The following is a 24,362-nucleotide window of genomic DNA, read 5'->3' as shown; positions in this document are numbered from 1 at the left end:
GCATGTTCAAGGCCTCAAACAACCCTTACAACTTTAGCTGAATCTTTAGAGAGTAGGCCTGTCGGTTCCTATCTGACAATGATACTTTATCCTTGTATAAAAATCTGGAAAGAAGAAGTCAGTCCTCTTTCCCTTAAGTTAAGGTTGTACAGCATGGAAATAGGCCTTTCAGCCCATCAAGTCCATTCCGTCAAGCATGCATTTGCACTGTTCCTACACCAATCCCATTTAATTCTCTACACATTCCCATTTACTCCCCCTTGTGTAATTTATGAGTAATTTGTAGCACATAAAACCTGTCTCTCACAATCCCCCCCCCTCCCCCCCCCCCCCCCCCCCCCCAATACCTTCCTCCAATCACCTTAAAATTATGCCCCCTCGTGTGAGCCATTTTTGCCCTGGGGAAAAAGTCTCTGACTGTCGACTCGATCTATGCCTCTTACCATCTTGTACACCTCTATCAAGTCACCTCTCGTGCTCCTTCATTCAAAAGATAAAAGCCCTAGCTCACTCGACCTATCCTCAGAAGACATGCTCTTCAATCCAGGCAGCACCCTGGTAAATCTTCTCTTCACCCTCTCTTAAAGCTTCCACATCCTTCCTATAATGAGGTGAACAGAACTGAACACATTACTTTGTGTGCTTACCAAAACTTTATAGAGCTGCAACATTACCTGGCAGCTCTTGAACTCAATACCCTGACTAACAAAGGTCAACACACCATATGGCTTCTTAACAACCCTATCAACCTGTGCGGCAACCTTGAAGGATCTATGGATGTGGACCCCAAGATCCCTCTGTTCCTCCACACTAAGAGTCCTGCCATTAACCTTGTATTCTCCCTTCAAACTTGATCTTCACTTCACACTTTTCTGGGTTGAACTCCTTCAAACTTGTGTTCTATATGTGACTGAATCTACGTGCCTGTGATGCTGCAACAAGCAAGTTTTTCATTGTACTTCTACCTCATTTGACTTGACAGATTCTACCACCCACCTACACATTAGGGGCAACTTACAGTGCTATAACCTACCAATCTGTATGTCTGTGAGATGTGGGAGGAAACCAGAGGAAACTTGCATGGTCACAGGGTGAACATGCAAACTCCACATCGATCCTGAGCTGCGCCACTGTGCCATCCTCAACAGATTGCAGTTCAGTCACAGGCCAACTTCTTGTCATGTTCAGATCTCCAGATGAATGGGATCACGTGCAGTATAAATGATCCACAATCATGCACTCACTGTTCTGACAAAGTACCGGTGACTCCAGCTCGTGGGTTGTCCATCTTCCATTGAGTCTCTGGCCTGGCTGTGGAAATCCATTATCTTTTCAGCAGGATCAGTAAAAGGGAACAAAGAATCAAACTAGGGAAAGGATTTAGGCAAATTTATAAAGCTGTGTGCAGGGATGGTGACGATTGTCTCTAAACTGGCAAAACAATCTGGACTGGAGCTCACCTGAATTGACCAGCATTGAAGTGACACTGTAAAGAAAAATGGAAATTTAATCAAATGACTGTTTTGTGATGTATCTTTGTCCAATGCTTTTTGCATCAGCAGAACTGATAGCTAGACAGATGAAAAATCTTTCAGCCAAACTGTGACCAGCTGCCTTTGTAAGATTCTGCTCTGGGGAGAAGGAACTAAAAGCTACGTGAGCTTAAAGGTTCTCTGCCTCCTCATTTGCCAGATGCCTGAGTCAAGGGTTCAATGGGACTCGCAGGCTAGGCTGTTTCATGTGAACGCATTCAAACAATGAAGGCAAGAAGGACGTGTAGGGGAAGAAAAAGGGAAAGGGAGAAATCTCAGTGGGCAATCATAGCCTGATGTGGCCTTTATTACTATTCTGGTCATGCGTATATGTGTGTGTCTGTGTGTGATGCAGGCAGCAATCAGAGGAGGCTCTGCAAACTGCAAGGCAGGAAGCGATTCTCATGCTCATCCTTTACCAGACTTTGCACCGTGCTGGAATAATTATTTGTGACTTCCGTAGGCTGCAGACATGACCACAACTGAGCCTGACCAAAAATCAGATTAACGGCACTCAGTCGATTGAAGGGGGGAGGGGAGGGGGAAGAGAAAAGCAAATCTCTTGGATGAGGAAGGTAAGTCTGGTGAAGAGCTTTGTGATCCTTCTTCAATAGACCAGGTCCTTTCTTTTGATTGTGGTTTCATGGTAGTGTGGTACTCCAACAGGAGAGAGATACAAAAAAAGAACTAGCTTTATTGAAGTGCTGCTGCATTTCTGTGTAATTCGATAATCAAGCTCACACAAACCATTTTGTGCATTGTTTGAGTATCGCAGTATTGTGCTGATCTACATGAGATGCGTAGTAGTTCAAACCATTGTTGGGTTAGTATTGTTGAGCATTTAGCGCTGAGGGAAACTGGGCCTTACCCTGGCTGAGTCTAATTGTGCACATCGCATCTGCCTTTGTACGTTTCCATCTTCTTTACGAATTGTTGGACTCCAGTCTGATATTGCATCTGTATGAGGTCTGTGTCAGTATACTTGCAGCCTGTGTGAAGCAGCATTCATGGTACAAGCAGTGAAGCCAACCCTAGGGAACAGATGGTTTCGGAGAGTAGATTGGGGCTGTACTGGCAACAAAAGCTTGCAGAAGGAGCTTGGTTTTAATTCTTGCTGACTCCTTTGTCTGTGTTTTGAAGTCTTTTTATTGTGTTTTTTTTAATTGGATTCGTTGCCCACTATTTTTTTTGAAATAGCAATTTTTAAAATTCTCAGTCCTTCAAGTCCTTTTTTGCCTGCTTCCTCGTGTTGAACTGTAGACTGCAAATCCATCAGTCTACCAACTTTTATTTTTGTACGGTCAGCCAAACCTGCCCCTCCCTTACCCCATCAGCTGATGGAAACCCTTGCTCATGCCTATGCCTACTGTAGACCTGCCTATTCCAACACACTTTGGGGATCTCCCTCATTCTACTCCATAAATCTAAGGTTGTCCAATCCTCTGCTCTCTACGCTGCTATATCCCATTTTGCTCCAATTCTCTGCTTGCTGATTTACACTGGCTCCCAACTGAACAATGGCCGGATCTTATAGTTCCCGCGCTTGTTTTCAAATCCTTCCGTGGCCTTGTCCTTCCCTATCAGAACCTGCTTCAGCCCTTGAAACTGCCAGATATCTGCCCTCCAAGGCTGAAGCCTCGATCATCCCTCAATTTATCCCCTCCCCCCACCTCTGGTAGAAATGGTGTGGTTTGCCAAGACTCTAAAGGTTGCTCATTTAGGGTGAGTACACGTGGAGGTGTTTTTAATGCCAAGGGTTCTGTAGGAGTTGATGTCTTTGCATTAGAATTCCCTTCTTAAACCACTCATCCTCTTTATCTTCCTTTTTAAGCTACTCCTTAAAACTTTTATCTGTGATCAATGTTTTGGTCATCCATCTTAAAGCTCCTTGATTGGCTCTTTTGATAACACTCCTTTAAGGTGCCTTGGCATGTAAATCTTCTCTGCACTCTTTCCAGTTTTAATGATGCCTTTCCTATAACAGGGCAACCAAAACTGTACACAGTACTCCCAAGTATGGACTCGCCAACATTTTGTACAAACTGTAACATAACGTCCCAACTCCTATACTCAGTGCCCTGACTGATGAAGGCCAATGTGCCAAACACTGCCTTCACCGCCCTGTCTACCTGCGATGCCTTTGCCTTTTCAGCGAACTATGTACTAGTGCATTTGGGTCCCTCTGTTCCACAGCTCCGGAAATCTGAAAATTTATTTTCCTTGTTTCCTCTCTTTAACCCTTCAAAGCCTCAAGTAACGTGATTTTGCTGCCTGATTTCACATACCAGGTGACAGAGGGCATGAAAGGAGACAAATTTGTTGCATTCTGTGTTGCTTCAGTTCTGCAGTGAGAAGAGTAACGAGGTTTGCATCTCTATAATATTGTTCGCAGCCTGTAAAGTGAGGAATGTGGCAGACAATTTGTGTATTGCAAATTTCCACAAAAAAAGTGCAAAATCCATGAGATAACCTGCTTTTACAAACAAATGATGGATAAATTTTGGGCAGCACCCTGATTTTCTTCAAAATGGTAACATGGGATCTCCTACATTCACCAGAGAGCTGGCAACAGCCTGGTTTAACATCTCATCAAAAAGCCAGAACTCCCAACAGTACCAGCCTAAACTCTTGTGCTCTAGCCTCTGGAGCAGATCAGAACAAACAATTCAGGTGCAGAACTGAGAGTGCTCCCAAATGAGTCACAGTTGTCAGTGTAATAAAATGAAGTCAGATTCCCAATGAAAATGATTGGCCCCGCTCTATCAGCCAAGTCCATTACAGCATCTGTTTTGCTAGTCTCTGGTGCCATTATACAGGCAGGGTCAGCGATAGCAAGTTTAGGTTACAGCATCTGTTCCCGGTTGTGAGCAGCCGCCTAGCTGGTCCCTGGGGTGTTTTACACTGTGGGCAATATATGACTGATGAAAGCAATCACCTCCATTGTGTCAGTGCCATTGCAAGCTCGTTGTTGTGGATGCCTAATTAGTATGTAACAGAGATAGCCAGAAGTAGTAGCAGGAAGACTGGCTTTACATTTTCTGATTTGGAGGACTTTCTTCAAAACTGCACAAATCTGAAATGAAGATACACTGCGAATTGTGCCAGTGCTTCCTGTAAGGACTGTGGTTTTACCATTGCTGTGTCTTCTCTCCAGGGTCAAACACCTGTACCGAATCTAGAAAATCTAAAGCAGAACACACAGCTTCTATGGCAGCTTTTTTTCCTGTGTGGAGTTGCTTAGCAACCACCACGTTAGAGTCAACAGCAACCCATTCGTTGCGGCACTCACGAGACGTTGGGATTTAGGGTGAGGGCTACAATGAGCTAAGGCTGTAACCTGACCTTGCTTTGTAAGAAAAGGCTTGCATTTCTACAGCACCTTTTCATGCACCAAAACATGTTTCAGGCAGCAAAGAGCTTTAGAAGAGCAGACATTGTGCAGTGCAGGGAAAAAATAATGACTCATTCACATTCAGATTATGCTGCTGAAATAATTTTTTCCATGCAGTGTTCATGGCAGCTGGGTATCTACATTTCCTCCTATAGTCAGCCAAGATGGCATGAGAATGTTCTATTTCCTTCGTAGTAGTGCTTGCCTTATTTAACAACATGGCCTGCAGGTCATTAGTCCAACTCAGCAGACTGTGTGCTACTTGACACAGGAAAGGCAGCAGTTAATTTGCACATAGCAAACTGAGTGAGTGGGTAATGTATTCATTACTGATGATAATTTCAGGAACAAATATTGACCAGGACAGCAGGGATTACTCCTTTCCTTAAAACAGCTTCATGGCATCCGTGGGGAGGCGGGAGGGGAGGAATGGACAGTGGACTGTCCATTTCCCTCTACAGATGCTGCCTGACCCATTGGGTTGCTCCAGCAGTTTGATTTTGTTTTTGCTCCAGATTCCAGCATCTGCTGTCTCTTGTGGCTCCATCATGGGATCCTTTGTGACAGGGCAGAAGTTTTAACATCTCATCGAAGGCTGCACTCCCTTGGAGGGTCAGCCTTGGCTTTTCTACTCGTGAGCCCAGTGTGGGTCTTGAATGCACAAACTTGATTAAGAAGGAAGGCATTTAACCCTCTGAGCCACAGCAGTAGTACACTCTCTAGCACATGAAATCAGAACAACTCATTCATAGAACATAGGAACAGGCACAGGAACACAGCACGTAGCACAAGAACAGGCCCTTCAGCCCACAATGTCTGTGCCAACCATGACGCCAAATTAACCTAATCCCTTCTGCCTGCACATAATCCATTACCCTCCATTCCCAGCATTTCAAAAAGCCTCTTGAACGTCAGTTCCACCACCCCCTGGCAGCATGTTCCAGACACCGACCACTCTGTTTTCAAAAAAAAAACTTGCCCCGCACATCTCCTGTAAACTTTTCCCCCCTCTCACCTTAAATGCATGCCCTGTAGTATTCATCATTTCTACCCTGGGAAAGAGATTCTGACTGTCTACCCTATCTATGCCTCTCAAAACTTTATAAACTTCTATCAGGTCATTCAACCATGGAAGAGAGAGGTAAAGGTCGGGACAGATTTGGAGCAAAACAACAATATTGTTGTGTTGCCAACAATGAAATAGATAGGGTGAAAGTGCACAGTCTTTTTCCCAGGTTTGGGGAACCCAAAACCTAGGGCATAGATTTAAGGTGAGAGGGGAGCGATTTAATAGGGGCAACTTTTTCACCCAGAGAGTGGTCAGAATATGGAATGACCTGCCAGTGGAAGTGATTGAGGCAGGTACAATAACATTTAAAAGGTACTTGGACAGGTACATGGATAGGAAAGGTTTAGAGGGATATGGGTCAAACATGGGCAAATGGGATTAGCTTAGATGGGAATCTTGATTGGTGTGGACCAGTTGGGCTAAAGGGCTCTATAATTTACTTTAGATCAAGTGGAATTCTAACACAACCAGTAAAATGTAAGTGTGGCATTTGGTGTCTGCTGCCCATGAACCATGTTTGGATCAGGCTTTGAATGGATAATTAAAGACAATTGGTGTACCTCCTTACGTACAGCTGAGTCTGATAGACTACTTGTGCAGTCACCTTCAATACCAAAGAGGACTGGGCACGGGGCAGAGTTACATCTCAAGGCCTGACTTCACTTTGTGGATGTGCAGAGCTGCATCATTCAGGAGGTGATGGAAAAACAGCACTGATACCAAAGTGCTAGCCCTTGTAAAGCTCTCCTCACTGACTCTGTGGCCAGCTGGAGTGGGTAGCTGGCAGCTTTTCCTTCAAGCTGCTGACGTTGCCTTTGGTGAGGGGGGAGCTTTTGCCACTGACCCCCATTGATAGCTCCACGTCCCTCACTGAAAACTGGGATCACACCATCTGAGAGGAGACAAGTTAACTGTGGAATTGTTGAAAACCGTGATTGAAGGGAAAATGAGCCAAGTACATCCCTTGCTAAGCTTGCCTAATATACATTTCCCAATCCTTTAGATTGTAGTTTGGTAAGGGGGCACGCTGATCAAGAAGGCACATCAGTGTATGTATTTTCTTAGGCATCTGAGAAGATTCGGCTTGTCCACGAGGATTTTCTCCATCTTCTGCAGATGCGCTATAAGAAGTATCCTGACGGGTTGCATTTCAGCCTGATATAGCAACTGCTCTGCTTTAAACCTGCAGAGATGGGTAAACGCTGCCCGGTCCATCACAGGCCCCTCACATCCTTCCATCTAGTCCATCTTCGTGGTGCATTGCATTAGGAAGGCAAACAGTATCATCAAGGATGCCTGCCACCCTGGCCATTCCCTTTTCTCACTCTACCTTCGAGGAGAAGATACAGGAGCTTGAAAGCCCGGATGACCAGACTGAAGAACAGCTTCTTCCCCACTGCTGTCAGACTTCTGAACCAATCACCTCTTTCACATCCCCTTCCTGGTGGTGCTGCCACATTCTCAAACCCTTAATTCTACCTTTTCTTTTATTGTCACTTCAGCATTTCTTTTTACACCACCTCAGTTTGCACTGCTGTACTTTGCACCATTCCATTTTTGCCCTTGTCACTATTTGTATCTATTATTACCATGTATACTGTTTACTCTGTGAGCTTCACATGAGCAAGGAATTTCATTGCACCCTGGTATCTTATAACAAACTAATCTGAATCTGCTGTCCCCTCTGTTCCAGGAGATTAAATGCGTTCAGTATGTTGTGCAAGGCAACAAAGTTCCAGTTTCTATTTTGGCTTTTGTTATATTCATCTTTTTGGGATCTTTGTATTGCTAGCCCATCTCTAATTGCCCTTGAGAAGGTGGTGGTGAGCTGCCTTCTTGAACTGCTGCAGTCTTTTTGGTGAAGACACTTGCTGCTGGGTAGGAGGTTCCAGGATTTGAAGAAGGACCATTTGTCTCCAAGTTGGGATGGTGTGGACTTCAAGTGGAACCTGCAAGTGATGGAGATCCCATGCCCTCTCTCCTTTTTTTGTCCTTTTTTGATGGTAGCGGTCATGGGTTTGCAAGGTTGGAATAGACTAGATGATTAGGAGTATCATCTAGTATTAGGAGGAGGCGTACAGGAGTGAGATAGATCAGCTGGTTGAATGGTGTCACAACAACAACCTTGCACTCAACAGCAGCAAGACCAGGGAAATGATGGTGATTCTGTGATGATTAGCTGCAGTGCATTTTGAAGATATTGCACAGTGCCATCATAGTGTGGCAATGGTAGAAGAAGTGAACATTTAGGATGAAAGAAGGGGACTGCTTTTTTTCTTGACAGCATTGAGCTACGTGAATGTTATTGGATTTATCCAGATAATGCAGTGTGTTCCATTGCAAGAAACTGCAGAGAGTTGTTGACACAGCTTGGCACATCATGGAAACCAGCATCCTCTCCATGGACTCTGTCTACACTACTTGCTGCCTCAGTAAAACATAATCAAAGATCCCACCCACCCACCCCAGACATTCTCTCTTCTCCCCCTTCCCATTGGGCAGAAGATACAAATGCCTGAAAGCACATACCACCAGGTTTAAGGACAGCTTCTATCCTACTGTTATAAGACTAGTGAATGGGTCACTAGTACGATAAGATGGACTCTTGACCTCACAATCTACCTTGTTGTGACCTTGCACCTAACTGTCTACCTGCACTGCACTTTCTGTACTGTAACACTTTATTCTGCACTCTTTTATTGCTTTACCTTGTAGTACCTAAATGTACTATTGTAATGAATTGATCTGTATGGATGGTATGCAAGACATATTTTTCACTATATCTTGGTACGTGTGACAATAATAAACCAATTTAACTTAATTATGCTTGTGCCTTGTAGATGATGGAAATGCTTTGGAACATTAGAAGATGAGTCACCTTCTGCAGGATACCCAGCCTCTGATCTACTGTTGTAGACACAGTATTTATTTGGCTGGTCCAATTTGAATTTCTGGTCAATGGTGACTCCCAGAATGTTGTTGGTAGGGGAACTGGCAATGATAATGCCAAAAAAATATCAAAGATTGTGCAGCCTTTTGTTTTTGAGATACGTGATGGGTTCAAAATTGGTTAAGAATAGGCATTAAAAAGGCTAGCTCCACTTAAAGTGGATAAATCATCTGGATCAGATGGGATGCATCCTAAGGTGCTGAAGGGGGTAAAGGAGTTTGCACAAACTCTGGATGTAATCGTTGAAACATTGTTAGACAGGGATAACATCTGAGGATTAGAGAGTTGTAAATGTTACATCCTTGTTCAGAGAGGGGTGTAGGGATAAATCCACTAATTACAGAGCAGTCAGTTTAAAATCAAAGATGGGGAAACTTCAAAACCAATAATCAGGGTAAGAACTCGCAGTTTTTGGCCAAGTGTGGATTGACAGGAAAAAATCAGTGCAGATTTATTCAAGACAAATCATGGTGTGGTACATATGGACTACCAAAAGATATTCGATATTAATTGGCTTATCACGTTTGAAGACCATGGAATGAATGGAGCTGTATCAGCACAAGTAGAAAATTGGCTATAACTAAAAACAGCGAGTTGTTTTTGCCCTTGCAGGGAAGGGTACAATGGGGTTCCCCAGGCCTCTGTATGAAGACCATTATCTTCCTAATATGTATTAATAAATTTGAATTTGGATGTGGTTTTCAGTGGATGCAGCAGGTACAAAACTTGGAGACCCAGTAAACTCTGAGGAGGACAGTAGAAATATAACTTCAACATGTTATGAATGGCAAGTGAGATTTATTAGATTTTGGCAGGAAGATTTTTTTTAAGAAAGGGACAAATAGAGGGCACAATTCCAAAAGACCAATAAAAACAAAGATCTGGGAGTATATGTGTGTATTTTGTTGGAAGTGGCAAGACAGTGGCTTAAAGAAAGGATCTTGGGATTTACTTGTAGAGGACACCAGCCAGGAAGTCTTGATGATCCCATATAAAACACTAGTTCAGCTATAACTGGAGCATTGGGTCCAGTTTACTTGTTCACTAAAGTTCTGTAGGGAAGAAAAGTATTGTATATGTACAAAAGGAGGAAAGAAATCTACTCTCCTCTCCTTGCCTGGTCTGTACGTCTGGGTCCCACACTTTTGGAAAATGGGAGAATCTAGAACTAGGAGTCACCATTTAAATATAATGAGTTACCCATTTAATACAGATATGACAATTTTTTCTTTTTCGGGGGTCTGTGGGCCTTTGGAACCCTCTTCCTCAAAGGGCAATGGAAGCAAAGTCTTGAATATTTCCAAGGCATTGATAGATGGATACACAATAAGTGAAAGGTTACCATGGATACATGGAACTACGGTTACAGTTAGATCATCAGTAATATTACAGAATGGCACAGCAGACCTTGTGGGCTGAGAGGCCTATTGCTGCTCTTAATTCATAAGTAAAGGCTTTGGAGAGGTTGCAGTAGATACTTATCAAAACTTATGTGAATAGACAGGAGAAGCAGGAGTTGTGCTCTTTGGAACAGAGGAGTTTGTGAGGAGCCCTGATAGAGGTGTTATTATTTATGATAGTAATGGGTGCAGATGAAGTAGCTCGTGAGAAGCTGTTCCCTTCACCGGATGGGTCAAGATTGAGGCACCTAAAATGAAGGGGTTTTGGGGGGAAAAACCAAAAGTGACATGATGAGAAAATATTTTACACAGCGAATAGTTGAGGTCTGGAATGCAGATTCAATTGTGTTCAAAACAGCTGGATCGTACCTGAAAGGAAAGAATTTGCAGGGCTGTTGGGAAAGGATGTGGGAGTGGAACTAGCTCGATTTTTTTAATATATATTTTGGGCAGAGCTGGCATTGACTTGATGGGCTGAACAGCCTCTTGTGCCGTGACCATCCTGTGATTTGTTGGAGATGGTCATTGCCTGACATTTCTGTGGCACATATGTCACTCGTCACCTATCAGCCAATCATTGCCTGGGTCTTGCTGCATGCAGGCATGGGCTGCTTCCTTTGCTCAGGAGTTGTGAATGGAATTGATTTGTTGACTCTGAACGCTCTGTTTTGTCAATCTGCCATGGAGCCAACCACAGTTTGCAGAAGATTAATTATATCTGCAGTTCCTTTCCATTGCAGTACCAAGGAAGTGCTGCACGCAGGAGGTGCTGTCTTTTGGATGAGATGTTAATTGAGGCTGACATCTGGTGGATGTAGAAGTCTTGGTGTTGTTTTGAAGGAAGGCTGGGGAGTTCTCTCTGGTGTCTTGGCCTATAGTTATCATCCAACCAGCATCTTGGTGAAAACATCAGGTCATTTGTCTGAGGAAGCTTGATTGGCTGCCGTGCGTCCAGCATTATAACAGTGATGGTCCTTCATTGATCTTTGGAACATCCTGAGACTGTGAAAGGCACTATATAAATGCAAGTCTTTTATTTCCCCCTGCCCATGATAAACCAGTGGCTGACTTCGCGAGGCAGCTGCTGTGATAGATGTTCATTCACTTGGACAAGATAAGTCTTTTATTTGAACTGATGCTGATGAATGGAGCTGATCACTTGCCGACACTTAGACCAGCTGTTACAGTAACTAGTCTCGGCAGATGAGCTGGCAAAGGGAGCCCAGACACTGAAGTTTTAAACGTGCTGCCGAGTCAACATGAATCACCATCGGATCATAAACTTGTAGCACAGAAGAGACCATTCAGCCCATTACGTCCAGACTGGCTGAAGAACCTAAACCTGCTTCTCAGGCTTGTACTTAACAGATCCATGTCCAAGGGCTCTTCCAATGCGGTTGGAATGTATGCATCCACTACCCTTTCAGGCCATGAGTTCTGAACTCCTTAACACCTTCTGGGTGAAATTTTCCTAACATCTCTCTAAATCTTTTCCCAATTATCTTTAATAGCTATGACCTGTAGAATCATAGGGAGATACAGCACAGAAACAATCCTTTCGGCCCACCAAGTCTGTGCTGACTACTTACTCTAATTCTACCCTAACTCATTTTACTATCCCCACATTCCCTTCAATTGACCCTGGATTCTACCACTCAGCTACACACTAGGGACAATTGACAGGGGTCAGTTATGTCCTTAGGATCTGGGAGGAAACGGGAGTACCTGGAGAAAATCCATGCAGTCACAGAGAATGCGTAAGCTCTACACAGACAGCACCGGAGGCCAGGATTGAACCCTCTTTTATGTAAGCATCACCTAAGCCTCCACCTTTTACAAAGAAAAACCATGACAGGCCTGTTATCCTGTCCTCCTGGATGAAATTCTCCATCCCTGGTAGCATCCTTGTAGTCTTCTCTGCACTCTCTGGTACACTTTCACGTTCTTCCTTTTGTGTGGTGACTAGAGCTATGCACTGTCATCTTGTTGAGGCCTAACTAGTGTTTAATACAACTTCCAGCTTGATTTCCCCTGCTCTTATATTCCACAGCCTACTCAATAAAGTATTGTGAGTAGAGGAACACGCTGGGAGGTTGGGTAAAAGTCACAGGATATGTTGTATGCTGAGCAATTGTTTCTCCCTCTCTCTGATTTGCAGAGCACCACTGGGAAGAGGCCCACTCACCATATTGGCAGGGATATGGTAACATAGAAGTTAAGTTCCTCGATTAGCATCCCTGAAGCCTGAACTTTTAAGACTGTGAATCCCACCATGAGGAAGTTAAATTCAGATAATTAAATAAAAACATTTAATATTAATAATGGTATAGACAGGAATAGTAAGCAAAACTACAGAGGGAGGAGAGAAATCCACTCTCCTTTCCTTGTCTGGCCTATACATTGTGTCCAGGCCTACCAATGTGGTTTCCTCATTACTACATGAGATGGACAATAAATGTGGGCATTGCAAGTGATATCTACATTTTGTGAATGAGTTTGCTTCTTAAAACAAAGTGTGGGAACAGGATGGGAGATAAAATGCACACAAGTAAAACTCAAAATTATATAGGTTGATAAGATATAAACATTCTTAATTGTTCTACAAAGGCAACGAAGAGAATGGGTTTTTCATGATGAGCAGATGTACTATGAGTAAGTTGTCTGGATGCAATTAACTATGTCTTCCTGACCATTTTCTGTTAGTCCCCTCCATGGACTCTGCCTATACCTCTCGCTGCCTTGGTGAAGCAGCCAGCATAATCAAAGACCCCACCCACCCAGGTCATTCTCTCTTCTCCCCTCTCCCATCAGGCAGAAGATACAGGAGCCTGAGGGCACGTACCACCAGGCTCAAGGACAGCTTCTATCCCACTGTGATAAGACCATTGAATGGTTCCCTTATACGATGAGATAGACTCTTGACTCTTGACCTAACAATCTACCTTGTTATGACCTTGCACCTTATTGCCTACCTACAATGCACTTCTCTGTAGCTGCAGCACTTTATTCTGTAATTGTTTTTACTCTGTACTACCTCAATGTACTGTGTAATTGATTTGTCTTGCATACCGTTCATACAAATTTTTCACTGTATCTCAGTACATGTGACAATAATAAACCAATACCAATAGTGACAGCAGAGCAGCTGTTTATACACAATATCATACATCTTTCCACTATGTTTTTTTGGTGGGATTGAGGAGGGATTCTTTAAGTTTTTTTCCAAGCAACACCGTTCAGTAAAAGCACACTGTTCAGTAATGTATACTTTCTAAACTCCAGGGACTTCAGTAGAAAGTCTAGACTGGTTCCCCAGTGCAGTACCCAGGGTATGATGTACTATCGGAGCTTCTGTCATTTGCAGTTGTTTCACCAAACCCTCCACCTGCCCATTCAGGTGAATGACATAGAACCCATGGCACTGTTGTATAAGAATAGGCAAGCCCTAGACAATATTTATGCCTTAATTGTCACAAAACATATTACATGGTTATTATTCCATTGCTATGTGTAAATTGACCATGTTTTACAGTGACCGCACTTCAAAAGTGCTCCGTAGGTTGTAAAGTGTTTTGGGACAACCCAAGGTAGTGAAAGCTGCTGAATTATTGCAAGTCTTTTCTCTTTCTTGTTTTGTTTATATTAATCTGAGGCTTACCATTAGAAACAGCTGCGTAGAGGATTGCGTTACACGTTCTCCACTGGGGCCCTGTGGATTAGAGCGATAAATGGATTCACATTTGTGAAAGAAAATGACAACCATTCTAGATATTATTTGTACAAGACTCTGAGGTGATGCACCTTTAGACGTGATGGCACAAGCTTCCTTGAAAATGAATGGGCTGTATAGACATGTATTGTAAAGTGGTCCCTTGGCTTAATGTGGTTTCCTGGATGGCAAATACCTGTATTGATGTAAACTTCCCTAAGAGTCAACAGTTTCCCATCATGTCACAATTACTAAGCTTGTATGACTGCTTTCATTGTGTGTCCAAGTATTTTTATGCATGAATAGGGCAAAAACAGTAGAATTACTCTTCATCGTCTCCCCCGTCTCTGTCCACTGGACTTTAAGAGAGAGGTGATGATTGAAACATGGTGGAAGTGAAGAGGATGCTTTCTGTAGTGGGGGAAATCTAGAACTAGGGTTCACACTTTAACAATAAGGAGTTGCCCATTTATGGCAAGGAAGAGGTGAAATTTGTTTCTGTCCAGAAGGTTGTGAACTTTTGGAACTGTCTTCCTCTTTGAATATTTTTAAGGCAGAGTTGCATGGATGCTTATTAAGCAAGTGTGAAAGGTTACTGGGGGTAGGCTGGAACGTAGATTTGGGGTTGTAATCAGATCTGCCATGGACACATTGAATGACAGAGTAGTCTTGGGGCTGGGTGGCGGCCTCCTGCTCTTAATTCATATGTTTACCTACCTTACCCACTTCACGTTTTGTATAAGTAAAAAAAATGCTGTTCACTTAACTGTTGGTTCAGAAGCGGTTAACTACAAGCGTAAAGCTCAATAAGTTTATAATTGACATCTGAGCCACAGACTGCAGCAGAGCCTTTTAAATAAAGTGTTGTAACAGAATGGTAGAGAAAAGCACATTTTAAATGTAATGCCAAATGCTGGGGAAAATTGTATAGTTTGATAGGATATAACTTTTTTCAACAGTTGTAAAATAAAAGGCAACTAAGAGAATGGAGGTTTGATAATGAACAGATGTGTTGTGAGTCCGTTGACCTGAATAAAAAGACTGAATGCGGTGGATGGAATTAACCATGTATTCCAAACCAGACTCATTGTGGTGACACTAGAGTAGCTGTTTATAAGTAGTTTTAAACAAAAAAGCAAAAAATGGCAGAGAGTTGTGGGCATAGTTTAGCACATCATGCAAACCAGCCTCCCCTCCATAGACTCTGTCTACACTTCTCACTGCCTGTGAAAAGCAGCCAACCTAATTAAAGACCCAACTCACCCAGGATATTCTCTCTTCTTTCCCCCCTCCCATCAGACAGAATATACAAAAGCCTGAAAGCACGTACCACTAGGCTCAAGGACAGCTTCTATCCTGCCATTACGAGACTATTGAACAATAAGGTGGACTCTCAACCTCACAATCTACCTCATTATGGTCTTGCACCTTTTTGTCTGCCTGCACTGCACCTTCTCTAACTTTATTCTGCATTCTGTTATTGCTTTTTCCCCTGTACTACCTCAATGCACTGATGTGATGAAATGATCTGTATGGATGGCATGCAAAACAAAGTGTTTCACTGTATCTCAGTACATGTGACAATAATAAGCAGATTTACCAATTTAATAATGCATCCCTTCACTAAAATCTGAATGTGATTTTATTTTTGCTGGAATTGGGGAAGGAAGCTTTGTTGCAGGTTCATATAATTTACAAGTAAAGCTCGACACCATTGTATAAAATCACATTTAAAGTTGCTAATACATGCAAGTTAAACAAGTGACAAATGTTGGTCACGTTGAAAAGATCATTCTCATGCAAAAAATGTCCAATTATAATTGACAGTTTTAATTTAGTGGGAGATGAGAAAGCTTTGGATTCGGGGGTCAGATCTTGTGTGTGCGTTCAGTATCTTGTCATGTCTCAGCTTCACATCCGTGGTGTTGTTGACCTCTGAGAAGGTGGTATTGCTGTCAATAGACTACTGTGTGCTTTAACTGTCTCACCCTCTTGTTTTTGGACAGGATTAGGTCTGAAGGAGGTGAAAGTGAACATGGCGGAGAGAACACAGGAGACTGGACTTGTGTGTTCAGAAGGATTTAAGAAGGACGTGACGGGAAGAGATCTCTTTGGATATGTGGGCATTGAAGCAGTCCTGGATCAGATGAGACGCAAAGCCATGAAAACTGGATTTGAATTCAACATCATGGTCGTAGGTAATTATAATTGTGTGAGCCTGAGGGAGCCTTCCCTACAAAGTGTTACCTACCTCACAGATAGTGGAACTGTGCCTTGTCCAGCTTCCTTTAAGTATGTTGAACGCTGTTTGTAGTGTAACTTTAATATGAAAAGGAAGGGTTATATTCTTTCCAATAAATTGTAAAACTGTCAGGAACTCAAATCTTTTACACAGTGACTTAATTATGGACAGATGGGCTCCAAACACTTGGCCTCTAATCTTTGCAACTTTAGTTTAAGGACAGCAAGACAATTCCATCAAATTCCTTTGGGAACCAATAAATTCTCTATTTTGAGATTCCCATTTAGTTTCACTTTTTTTCCAGTATGCTTAATATGCACCATAAGCATAGTTAATATATAAAATGCAAATAAATATATGATATTGAAGTGGTAAAGGAAGCTTTGGCCAATTTTCTCTGCAGTTGGAGAGACAGCAGGGATACGTTGTGATTGCACTGGGTAGGATTTCATTAGCTTGCACTTCCCCAGAGCATGATGCTTTATAACTTTTCAAATCAGAGGCAGGGAAAAGAAATGCTTTTGTTTCAACTGTTCTAATCTATGTTTCAATGACAGGGTCCAGCAGGGTAGTGGTTATATTACAGGACTAGCAGTTCGAGTTCTGGATCAATGATTCAGAGATGTGATTTTGAATCCCACAGTGGGAGCTGGGAAATTTAAAGTCAATTAAATAAATGCAGAACTATAGTCAGTAATGGTTACGTTGAAACAACTGGATTGTGTTAAGAGCCCATCGGGTTAACTGAGAGAATCTGCCATCCTTACCCAGTCGGGACTAAATGTGATTCCAGACTCGCCAATGTGGTTTAGGGGTAATAAGGAATGGAAAGTAAATGCCATCATTGCCAGTGTAGGTTGGAAAAAAAATTGGAAATACTTTGCATTTCTGATGAAAGGTCAATGGCCTGAAATGTTAACTTAATTTCTTCAAGATACTGAGCATTTCCAGGACTTTTGGAACTAAAAATGGCAAATGTTGGAAATGCTTAGCAGGACAGACAGCATCTGTGGAGAGGGAGAGAGTTGGTAAGATTTCTTTATTAGTCACATGTACATCGCAACACACAGCGAAATGCATCTTTGCATTGAGTGTTCTGGGGGGCAGCCTGCAAGTGTCGCCATGCTTCTGGCGCCAACATAGCATGCCCACAACTTCCTAACCTGTATGTCTTTGGAATGTGGGCGGAAACTGGAGCAACCCACGCAGTCACAGGGAGAAATTACAAACTCCTTACAGTCAGCGGCCGGAATTGAACCCAGGTCGCTGGCGCTGTAATAGTGTTATCAGGTTGAAGATTCTTTGTCATATGCTGCCTGGTGAAGACTTTGATGTGGTTCTGACAAAGGGTCTTGGACCTGAAGTGTTAACTCTGTTTCTCTCTCAGATGCTGCCTATCCTGCTGAGTGTTTACAGCATTGTCTGTTTTATTTCAGATTTCCAGCATCTGCAGATTTTTGATTTCCAGGACTTTTCAATTTTTCTTTCTGATTTCCAATATGTCTTGACAGGCTCAGTTAGTCTATTTTTGGGGGAATGTTATTGTTAATTTTACCGTGATGCAGTGCCGATCACGAAATGCAGCTATAGACAAAACTTCCATATTGTATTCAAAGATCCAAATTCAGACCGAGCTTCTCGAAATATAAATGAAGCTATTGTGAACCCTGACAGGAGGATGGTGAGTGAACATCTCCACACTTCTGGTGGAGAAAAGACTTCCCAGAGGCCATTCAGAAATAAGGTCGTCAAATAAGGAGCAACCAATCAGAAACTGTTACCCTGGCTCCCTTGGGTACTAAATGAGTTGGTCTGCTGTGTCCTGGGACTGTTACGTACAATCCAGAAGCTACAAGTGTGCAAGGTAAGGAGGCTGAATCATGCCTTATCTAAGGACGCTGAATCATGCCTTATTACAGGCCATGATCAAACCTGACACACTCCAAGTTAAAGCCCAGGTACATTAGTATCTATCCACAGTATAACTTCAGGGACATTAGTTCATTCCCCCCACCCACCTCACCATCAGCCCTTGTTCAGAATTGATAGACTTGGAACTTGGTACAGAACAAAGCTGGCAGTCTGGAGGGATGGTGGAGAGAGTCAGAGCAGAGTGAAGTGGGTGCCTGAGCCAGAAGTGAGGGGGTAGGAGAGTGAAGCCTAGGGAAGAAGCATGGGCAGAAATTTATATTTGACTGCAATGGAGGGGCATGTTAAACAGGTGCCTATTATACAGATACACAATGCAGAGAGTGCATGTTTTTAAGAAAGTGGGTTTTCACCCGCCTTGTGCTCGAGTGGAACACCTCCATTTTAATTTGAGAACCTGCCTGCCTGCACTTGGCTTTTGGAATGAAGCCTGGTCTCCCAGGTGATACAATGCTTGGAAATATTAGTGCTCTACCATTATTCCCCAGGTAATGCTCCAAGTTGCCATGGGAATCAGCATGAGTGTTTATTTTTAGAATATATTTTTATAAATATGGGATGTATTTCTATTCTTACAGAAATATTATAGATTAAAATATCAAGTTCAAGCCATGCAGATAAAGTCCAAATCATTGCAGTGTAAAATCTCACTCCCTGTTGCCTTAACATGCCCTTTCCAACCTATTTGCACCAAGGCCAAAACATTGCTAAACTTGGATCATCACTAAACCCCATTGATCCAAGTATTTTAAGCTATGATTCAATGGTTACAGACCCTGGCCTCTGCATTATGTACAATGATCATTGCACAGTAGATACTAAGCTTGTAGATGAACCTTAGCATCAATTTTATTCTGATAAGAAAGAAGGGGCTAGCGTTTATATTACCTTTCATTGCATCAGGATACCATGAAACCAATGAAGTACTTTGGAAGTAAGAATTGCTGTATGATTTCAATGGAGTGTAACCCACACTCTGGTTGACATTCAAGTACCGTAGGCTGGATCTTCCAGGTTCTGTCTTTCATGAGCAAACATAATTTCTTCAGTTCTTCTTAAGTGCGATACAATAGCTATAGCTAGTCTGCTACATTCATTCTATTATTCTGTGTCCAACTTAGTTCAAAATGGGCCCACTGTTGCTCACCTGTCAGTATTATTAACAGCTCCTTACTTCAGATTGACACCTTTGCTGAGCTGTTTTCTTTCAATTATACCTTATATATGAAATCCTTGTCAATGGATAGTAACATTTAAATTGCAAACATGGAAATAAAGAACTATTTTGTAATAAATAGGGGACAATGAAATCACCTTGGACAAGCATTATCTAAACATTCCCTTTACCCAGTTCCTACTCAATATCTACCTCTTTGGCCAGACTTTTGGTTTTGTCTTAATGTTTCTTGTGGCTTCACCTCAAACTTTATTTCCTGTTGTTACTATGAAGTCCCCTCAGACCCTTTTCTATATTAAAAACACATAAATGCAACTAGTTGTTAGTTCGGTGAAATTTATGGATGATATCATGGTGTACAATGCACTGAGAAAATATGTGAGGACTGACTTAAATTGTAATGTTGTGGAGATTGCAAATCCTGCCATATCAGGCAGCTAGCATAGTGGGTCTGATTGTCTGATTTGGCTGTGGCTCCCAGATCTCTTTGAACTCCCTCTTGACAATTCCTAAGGCTTGATGCCACCCACTCGCGTGTAGACCCCACGAACCTAACCAATCAAGTCCTTTAGAGCATTGATTGGCAATGTAATAAGACGTGTATTGAAAAGAACAATAGTCAGGTAAAACACTTCACAGACTAATATTGACACGGAAGGAGACCATTCAGCCCATCGAGTCCACGTCACATAGCAGGGAAAAAGGCCCTCTGGCCCAACGTCCATGCTGACCAAGGGGCCTTCCTCAGCTAGCTAGTACGACTTGCCTGCATTTGGCCCACATCCCTCTAAATCTTTCCTATCCACAAACTCATCCAGAAGCCCTTTAAACATTGTAATTGTATCTACAACTTCCTCTGGTAGCTTGCTCCACATACCCATGTAGGGAAAAAGTTGCCCCTCAGATGCTCTTTAAATTTTTCCCTCTCACCTTAAACCTATGCCCTCTAGTTTTAGACTCCCCTGCCCTGGGAAAGAGACCGTGATCCATCCACCTTATCTATGTCCTTCGTGATTTTATAAGCCTCCATGAGGTCACCCCTCAGCCTCCTTTGCTGCAGGAAAAACCTGCCCCAGTCTCTCCTTATAACTCAAGCCCTCCTGTCCCAACAACATCCTTGTGGATCTCTCCTGCACCCTCTCTGCCAGCAGAGCTCCCATTCTCCCCTCTTAATAGCCCTGTTACCCTGCTACATTATTCTCTTTCACGCATGTCTAGCAATTTCTTTGATTTTTGCTTTGGCACTTGCCTACACTAATAGGTAATTGACAGCAACTGCTTAACCCAACAGCACGGATTTTAGGCTGTGGGAAGAAACCAGAAAAACCAACAGTCTCAAGGAGAACATGTAAACTCCATGCATGTAGCAGCCAAGGTGAGGATCAAACACAAGAGCTGTGAGGCAGTCAGACTAGATGTTGTCAAAGTCAAGTTTATTGTCATATGCACAAAGTACCAGTCTTCACAGGTGCAAAGGAAAACTTACTTGCAACAGCATCACAGGCACGTAGCATCATATAAGCAGCATTCACCAAAAACATAAACAATTTTTACAAGAAAGAACACAATTAGAACAAAAACAGTCCATTTTAGTGTAAAGAGATCAAAGTGATCACAGTGTTGCTAAACTGTAGTGATTAGGGTTGTGCTGGTTGGTTCAAGAACCAAATGGTTGACGAGAAATGGCTGTTCTTGAACCTGGTGGTGTGGGACTTCAAGATTCTGTACCTCCTGCCAGATAGTAGCTGCAAAAAGATAGCGTGGCCCAGATGGTGGGGATCTTTAATGATGGATGTTGCCTTCTTGAGGCAGTGCTTCCTGTAGATAGTACCGATGGTGGGGAGGGATGTGCCCGTGATGTATTGGGTAGAGTTCAGTGTTGTATCACTGTGTCTGCCGAGGTGAAATGATTTACATTTTTTAAAAAAGTTACAAGTGTTTATGTAGGTTAAGGCAGTTGTTTCCCCTGAAATAAAATACACCTGCTGACCTTGTCAAACTATGACAATTAATAAAAGGAGATATTACTTTTTGGCAAATGTTGATTGCAGCTCAGCTGTAATTTTTTAAGTTATTTTGTGATTTTAGGTAGGACCTTACAACAAAATTACTTTAGGGTTAGAGCCATAGAGCACTACAGCATAAAAACAGGCCCTTCAGCCCATCTAGTCCATGCCAACCGGATCTTCTGCCTGGTCCCATCTACCTGCACCCAAACCATATCCCTCCAAACCCCTCCCATCCATGCACCTATCCAAACTTCTCTTAAATAATACAGTTGAACCTGCATCTACCACTTCCGCTGGCAGCTCGTTCCACACTCGCACCACCCTCTGAGTGAAGAAGTTTCCCCTCAGATTCCCCTTAAATATTTCACCTTTCACCCTAAACCTATGTCCTCTAGTTCTAGTCTCACCCAACCTTTGGGGGGGGGGAGGGGAGGGGAAGCCTGCATATGTTCACCCTATCTATATCCCTCTTAATTTTGTATACCTTTATAAGATCTCCCTTCATTCTACTGTGCTCCAGGGAATAAAGTCCTAACCTTTTCAACCTTTCCCTATAACTCAGGTCCTCAAGTCCCAGCAACATCCTTGTAAATTTTCTCTGCATTCTTTCAAGCTTATTGATATCTTTCCTGTAAGTAGGTTACCAGAACTGCACACAATACTCTGAATTTGGCCTCACCAACGTCTTGCACAACTTCATCATAACACCTCAACTCCTGTGTTCAATGCCCTGATTTATGAAGGCCAAAGTGCCAAAAGCTCTCTTTTCGACCCTATCTACCTGTGATGCCACTTTCAAGGAACTATGGATCTGTATTCCCAGGTCCCTCTGTTCTGCCGCTCACCTCAGAGCCCTATCATTCACTGTGCAAGTCCTACTTTGCTTTGTCCTCCCAAAGTGCAACACCTCACACTTGTCTGCATTAAATTCCATCCATCAGCTTGTGTTAGGATTTATTGCCTTGGCTTTTCTAGTTTCTTTTGATGTTTGTGCATTTCTGCAGTGACCATTTCTTAATACATTAAAGAGTTGCATAGGGAGACTTTGCTGTTATCAAATCTTTGTGAAAGGGCTTTTAGATTACATTTAATGAGTTAAATACATTAGCTATACTTTAGCTCATGTACTTAGGCAATAATGTATAAGATGGTTATATATTAAGTTATACACTTATGACTATTGGTATTGGTTTATTATTGTATATTGAAAAGTTCAGTACATTTCCCAAACAAGCCCAGTTTTCAAAGTCCTGTACAATCTGCAAGATGTCTAACTTAATTTCCCTAAATATTCCATCACATTTCCCGTGACAACCGGAAATCCTGTTAAATGAAGGAAGTCATTGTAAGACTGTCTTTAATGAGGTCAATTTACCCTCAAGGTAAACTCTTCCCTTGGGAAAATTAAGTTGACCTTAATAGTTTCAGCTAATCAATCACCATCATTGACTTCATCAGTTAGAAGGCTTCATAACTTTTTTCCCTGACTGAATCTCTACAGGAATATTTTCAAATTCGTTTTTTTTTTGATTTTGGTAAGTTTGGGGGACAAAAAAGATTTCCTAATAAAAATCTGAAACTTATGTGGCCCTCCCTTCCCTCAGCACTGTAGATTGAAGAGTAGGGAAGGAGAGATAAGATGTTGGTGGATGGAGAAAGAGAAGAAGGGTCACGAATGGGATTTGGGAAGTAAGGGCAGATATTGGGGTGGAGGCACATATATTTCATCCCTTTGCAATGCATTGAATCTTTTGGGTCTGTTTCTTTGTAAGATGACGAGTAACTGGCTCAGGAATAGGTGGACTATGTCTAGAATGCCCAGAAGTAGGTAGCAAAGTGGCACAGGAAGTAAAACTGCTACCTCACATCTCCAGTGACCTTGGTCGATGGGAATGTGGGGAGTAAAGTGAGATTAACGAATATGGATGCTTGATGGTCAGTGTGAACTCAATGGCTGACGATATTGTGGGCCGAATGGCTATAGCTCAGTAGGCATAACTTGGCTCGATCTTGTGAGGATGGATGACATTTGGACATGAGTTTCATTCCATTCTTTCTTGGGCAGGCACGATAGTTTAGCAGTTAGCATAACAGCGCCAGAGACCCGGGTTCAATTCCCACCGCTGTCTGTAAGGAGTTTGTATGTTCTCCCCGTGACTGTGGATTTCCTCTGGGTGCTCCGGTTTCCTCCCACATTCCAAAGATGTACGGGTTAGGAGCTGTGGGCATGCTATGTTGGTGCTGGAGGCGTGGCGACACTTGCGGGCTGCCCCCAGAACATTCTGCACGAAAGGATGTATTTCACTGTGTTTCGATGTACAGGTACACGTGACCAATAAAGATATATCTTAAATCTTAACACTTGGAGGTGTTTGAGTCATGGAGTAACACAGCATGGAAACAGGCCCTTTGGCCTAATTCATCCATGCCGACCATGGTGCCCACCAAACTAGTCCCATTTGCCCAAGTCTGGCCCCTATCCCTCAGCCCCTCCTATCCATGTACTTATCCAAATGTCTTTTGAATGTTGTTATTACACCTCCCTCGACTGATTTTTCTCTGGCAGCTCATTCCATATACGCCCTCTGCATATAGAAGTTGCCCCTCAGTTCCCTTTTAAATATTTCACCTCTCACCTTAAACCTATGCCCTTTAGATTTTAGTTCCCCTTCAGTGGGGAAAAAGACTGTGTGTGCGTTCTCCCTATCAACCACCCTTTGCTTCCATACGCCCATCATCTGGTTTGAAGGTGGGGCCATTTTCCAGTCTACTTGGCCCCATTATCTTCTGTCTGTTGCCCCTCAGTAAGTCTCAGCCTATTTTGGCTCCTACTGAAATTGCTGCAGCCCTTTTTTCCCTTTATCCCTCCAGGTCTTGTCTAGTGCTATCAAGTTGCTGCACTTCCACATAAGGCTTCCATCTCACACTACCTCTCTAAAACCTGAAAAATCCTA

General features: G+C 42.7%; 1 protein-coding gene across 7 annotated transcripts in view; it reads left to right on the top strand.

The window, feature by feature from the left end:
* The window catches only part of septin12 (septin 12), a 353,537-nt gene that overhangs the window by 211,157 nt on the left and 118,018 nt on the right, over positions 1 to 24,362 (top strand). For 6 of the 7 annotated variants that reach the window (XM_052021383.1, XM_052021387.1, XM_052021385.1 and 3 more), the window contains one exon: positions 16,058 to 16,249. In XM_052021383.1, coding sequence (XP_051877343.1) covers positions 16,058 to 16,249 — 192 coding nt within the window. Of the gene's footprint in view, positions 1 to 1,885; positions 2,108 to 16,057; positions 16,250 to 24,362 lie in introns of those variants that run through there. The other variant, XM_052021384.1, reaches the window with a different exon arrangement.

Source organism: Pristis pectinata, chromosome 8, assembly GCF_009764475.1.
Source record: "Pristis pectinata isolate sPriPec2 chromosome 8, sPriPec2.1.pri, whole genome shotgun sequence".
NCBI lineage: Eukaryota > Metazoa > Chordata > Chondrichthyes > Rhinopristiformes > Pristidae > Pristis > Pristis pectinata.
The sequence above is the reverse complement of the archived record's forward strand: the minus strand, read 5'-3'. Positions and strand labels throughout refer to the sequence as shown.